Source organism: Gadus chalcogrammus, chromosome 23, assembly GCF_026213295.1.
Source record: "Gadus chalcogrammus isolate NIFS_2021 chromosome 23, NIFS_Gcha_1.0, whole genome shotgun sequence".
Taxonomy (NCBI): Eukaryota; Metazoa; Chordata; class Actinopteri; order Gadiformes; family Gadidae; genus Gadus; species Gadus chalcogrammus.
The window spans coordinates 19,596,242-19,601,241 of record NC_079434.1 but is presented as its reverse complement, the minus strand read 5'-3'; the positions used below and the strand labels follow the sequence as shown (position 1 = coordinate 19,601,241).

Genomic DNA, 5,000 nt, shown 5'->3' with positions numbered 1-5,000 from the left:
AATCCAAAATCAAACAAACATACTGAAAATAATACAACAACGAAAAAACCTGGGAGGCATCGACGGTCCTGTCCCCCGTGGGCGGAACCCCGTCCCCCACGAGGACCGGTCTCTCCGTACAGGAGCTCCAGGGCTGGGAGAGCCCCGAATGAGTGGAGAGGCAGGCTGTTTAAGCCCTGCTCCTCCACCTGTTCCTCAGGTGGAGGAGCAGGTGGAGGCCCGGGCCGCGTTGCCACACTACCCATCCATATGTATATAAATCGACCGAACTATATCTCTGAATATTGAAGCATATATCGATATCCATATTCCATCCATACTACACATATCTATAGATCTAGACATATATCTATAACTCTGCGAACATCTGACTACCTCCATCTCTACCCCCCCCTCCCTCCCCCCCTATCCCCCTCCCTCCAGCCCCCCCCCCCCCTCCCCTCCCTCCCCACCCCCCAGGCCCTCCCTCCCTCTGGGACCTCCCTCCAAATAAGGTTGTCACAGAACAAAAAACCGGACAGCAAGAATAATAAAAATATATGAAATATTAAGAAAATTAAAGATTCTTTAAACGGCAAAAAAACAAACGCATGATTTAATGTGTAATCATGTGTAATAATGTGTTTAAATAATCAACAGATATTATAAATGTCTAAGTAATGCCCAAGTAATTTGACTGCCACTCGTTTTTCTTTTGCATACATCTTCAAATGAATTAATGTACAATAACACAAAGATATTACGTTTGTCCATGGAGTGATATAAGCTTTGTTTAATCCAGGATTTGGGAGTGTTTCTTCATCTTGCAGTGTTTTAGCAACTGATTAAGCAGCAGATTAGATTGGATCTTTGACTTGTCACCTAATTACTGCTGGCTTGGTATTTACCTCAAAAAGGACACCTCGCTCTCATCAGGACTGCAATCAAAAAGCTGCCCTCTAATTTGGGAATTCATTTCCTGACCAAGTTTTGATTAGATCGTAGCACCTCCACTGCAAAGCTTGTTAAATCGTGTGTGTGTGTGTGTGTGTGTGTGTGTGTGTGTGTGTGTGTGTGTGTGTGTGTGTGTGTGTGTGTGTGTGTGTGTGTGTGTGTGCGTGCGTGCGTGCGTGCGTGCGTGCGTGCGTGTGTGTGTGCGTGTGTATGTCCGTGTATGTGTGAGAGATAATGTGCAGGTCTGCGTGTAGGTGGTTGTGAGTGGGCACTACTTTGTTTTCGTGCGTGTGCGTGTGCGTGTGCTTGCGGCTGTTTATTTACTGGGGTCTTGTGTGTGTGTGCGTGAGCGTGTGCTTGCGGCTGTATATTTACTGGGGTCGTGTCTTCAGTCTAATTTGTGTTGTTGTTTCTGTTTCAGTGTTCTGCCCATTTGACTAATAAGCATGTTCAACCCTTTAATTTCTTGCATGTTAAAGTCAGACAGGGCTCTGATTGCAAAGTGCTTCAAGTGTGAGTCTGATCCCTGTATCAGCCAAATAATAGCCCAGGAACTAGGAGCAAGCTCATTAAAATGACTCATTATAATGAGTGAACGTTTGAATGAGTGCATGGATAAATTAATGCATTCATTACTTAGTGCATGGATAAGGGATTCAATGGATGAATTAAAGAGAGTGAATGCATGAATGAGTGCATACATGGATGTGGGCATGCATGGATGTGGGCATGCAAGGATGTGGGCATGCATGGATGTGGGACCGCAAGGATGTGCAACAGGAGGAGTGAATACATGGATAAATGAACAATGTGCTGCCGTACTAATTGAGCTAATTAAGGTACCGTGGAGAACTGGGTGTTGTTCCTGTCAGGGTTTCTTTGCTGACTGCTGCGTACCGTACACGTGAATGCGTCAACCACTACATCATAGGCATCAGAGCCCTCAGCCATGCACGATGACAACCACGCATCTCCCATGCATCTCCGTGGGAACGTACACAAAGTGTCTTGATGTAGGAATGCAGCTATTTTGTGAAAATTAATTCCCTTGAGTTTTGAAAATTCAAAGCTTGGCACAGTGTTTGCTATCTTGTTCGTATCTCTTACGGCGGAACAACTGTCTTTTTTTTCTCTTCTTTTGCTTCCTTTTGTTATTCTCCCGATTTGATTAAAAGCAGCACAAAACATAATGCATTTGTATTAATTTCAAAGATACGAGCGTAAGGACCAATTAATTACTAAATGAGTGGAATTGGATCAATGCACTACGCATAAAAATAGACAATCCTTGTCAGATGATCTTGATGCGGGGAGACTTTCGAGAGAGAAAATTGGTACACTTTGCAGTGTTACATCGCTGGCGATACCAGCTAGACGTATGCGGTGTGTTCCGGGAGGTAGACACAGGAGAACTGTTCCTTTGGAATGATTTCCTGTAGAAGTAATCTCTATAGTTTGCAGGCCTTGTGCGGCGGAGGAACGGAGCTGTCCGCTCTCCCGTGGTGCTGAACTGATAGGTCTGCAGATTCATTGACAAGTGAGGGCACTGTTGATGTGCTGAGAATATTCCTCATTATTTCACAGCGTGTGTTTACTTGTATCATTTATTATTTACTCATTTTGATTTGACTCCAGTCCAAACCGCAGCCCAACCCATCGTGTTTGTCTCTGTTGAATGTACACATTCCACACATACTTTTCCCATGACGCAAACGGAATGGAGGCATTCCCCGTGCAGAAGATGAGGCTGAATACTAGCTGCTGCGACCTTCGAATCCTCTTCATTTACGACAGACTACAGATTTGTACTTGTGCATCGAATAGCGCCGGGGTTCTCTAGAGCCAAAAGTGACCGATGTTAGCTAACGTACAGCTCTTTGAAAATGTGACTAAAAGTAGGGACGTAGAACTACAACCGCCACATCACAGGTGTACAGTCCTACGGCATGGTGCCCATGGAGGCCTTAACGCAGAAACATAAATCAGCCTTTCCACATTCCCGTATTCCACCAACCTTTAAGGGAGAGTGGAAATAAGAAGATTTGTCCAAACCGCTTTACTGAGAATAGACCGGTATTCAATGTACGCCCGGCAAGAAACACACCATCACATGGGGTGTCTAAGCTGTCTGCGGCTGTCTGTTCTTCCTCGTGCACTTTCCCTGCTCTCTCCTGGCTGCCCGATCGCGGGGTGTACAGAACACAGCATGGTTCTGTTCACCTGAGACGCTGACAACCCCTTGGCCTGTAACCACCGTACGATGTGCATAGCGGTCATGAACCCATTACGGGGCCTTGCTTTGTGTTTTTTCCCTGCGATTCCTTCCCCTCTGATTGTGTCTCTTCTCTCCTCCCACAGCTCCACTCCAACTCAGACAAAGGCGACGGCTCCGTCAGGTATATCTTGAGCGGCGAAGGCGCGGGGACTATTTTTATCATCGACGAAGTCACGGGAGATATTCACGCGGCGAAGAGCCTGGATCGGGAGAGGAAGTCGCACTACGTTCTCCACGCTCAGGCTCTGGACCGCTACACGGAGGAAGCGCTGGAACCAAAATCGGAATTCATCATCAAAGTACAAGACATCAATGACAATGCCCCCAAATTTCCAGAAGGACCCTTTGTAGTGTCGGTGCCGGAGATGTCTGAAGTGGGTGAGTGGAGCTGCGAAGGCATTCTGAACTTGACTTCCAGTAAGCTGATTCGTCCTGTTGGCAGCGGTGGAACGCCTGGCTCCACAGTGTTGGGTTTGGGCATGGAGCCTGCTTTGGTTTACGTTGTGTTTTTGTGCATTGTAAGCTGAGAGCTATCCGTTTCCTGTTGTGCTGCTGTTTCATTCGATGTCATTTATAGCCTTTAGTCGTTCTTTATTAGCGGCCCGACGATAAAGTGGGGATATCTCCGTAAGAGCCATTGTCTCTTCATGTGTGTGAAACCATTCTCACAAAACCACCCGATGGGCCTTAAACCCGTGCAATATATCATTGAGAATCAGGATCACAGGAACACATAAATCTCCATCGTGAAAATGTCCTCTCTACGGGAAGGTCTTCTAGGGAATTGTGTTCTTAAGCAAGCTAGTTATGTCCATTTTATTCCCTTGTATTATTTCCTTGTTCGGTGATGGTTCCCCCCAGTTGGGCAGGTGTATATATATATTTATATCTATATATATATATTTTTTTTATATATATATATATATATATACACATATATATATATATAGTGTCCCTCTGGAACTACGGCCGTCAAACGCTGGATTCTGTCTTTCATCACAGAGTGAAGGGAAGGCCTCAATCCAAGTCCTCTAGAGAGTGTTACTCATGGTGTACCCTTCTTCCTGTGAGCAAAGCCAGCTCCTTTCTGCACTATTCATGTTCCCTTTCTGTCTTCTATCATTCTGTTTTAGGCCTGCTGAACAAAAGCTCCTCTTTTCACGGTCCGTTGAATTGGGAGTACTTGTGCGTGTTGCGAGGGCAATGGCCTCCATAGCATCACGCTTTGCGGTTTTCAGAAGGGTTCTTCTGAAAACATATGTGCGTTGGCCCCACGTTGAGCTAAACGTCTGATTAAGGCTGATTAAACCTGGGATATATGGAGGATAGGGTTTCAGAGTGCTGGCAGCGTCCTGTCTGGAGCAAAGCGTTTTCCCTGTTTCTGTTGACCTCGACTTAATGCATACCTTTTGGATACGAATGCAGGGACTTAATGGCCTCAATTGAATAAGGAAGTGAACAAGTTAACCGTTTCTGGAAGCAAAAAGATGCGGATCCACAAAAATCGATTAAATACACAAACCTCAACAGACCTTTAGGCCCCCTCTTTATAAAGACTTAATACTCGCCAGATGCAGCCGGCGTAGTCATCAATGTGCGACTCAATGGCGGTCAGCATCACCGGTCTTAGTCAGTAAACAGGGCTTGATTTTATCTGCTATTTCGCCATTTGGTAGATTATTTTTATCCAAATCAACTTAATGTTATTAAGGTTCAGGTGCATTCAATGAAGGTAGGCAAGGGCTATTGGGGTTTGAACCAAGAACCTTTCGGCTAGGAGTCGAACTAACTA

General features: G+C 45.5%; 1 protein-coding gene across 1 annotated transcript in view; it reads left to right on the top strand.

The window, feature by feature from the left end:
• Positions 1 to 5,000, top strand: part of LOC130377030 (cadherin-18-like) — a 192,833-nt gene that overhangs the window by 71,192 nt on the left and 116,641 nt on the right. The window contains exon 2 of the mRNA XM_056583968.1: positions 3,204 to 3,586. Within this exon, the coding sequence (XP_056439943.1) occupies positions 3,204 to 3,586 (383 nt within the window). The remainder of the gene's footprint in view (positions 1 to 3,203; positions 3,587 to 5,000) is intronic.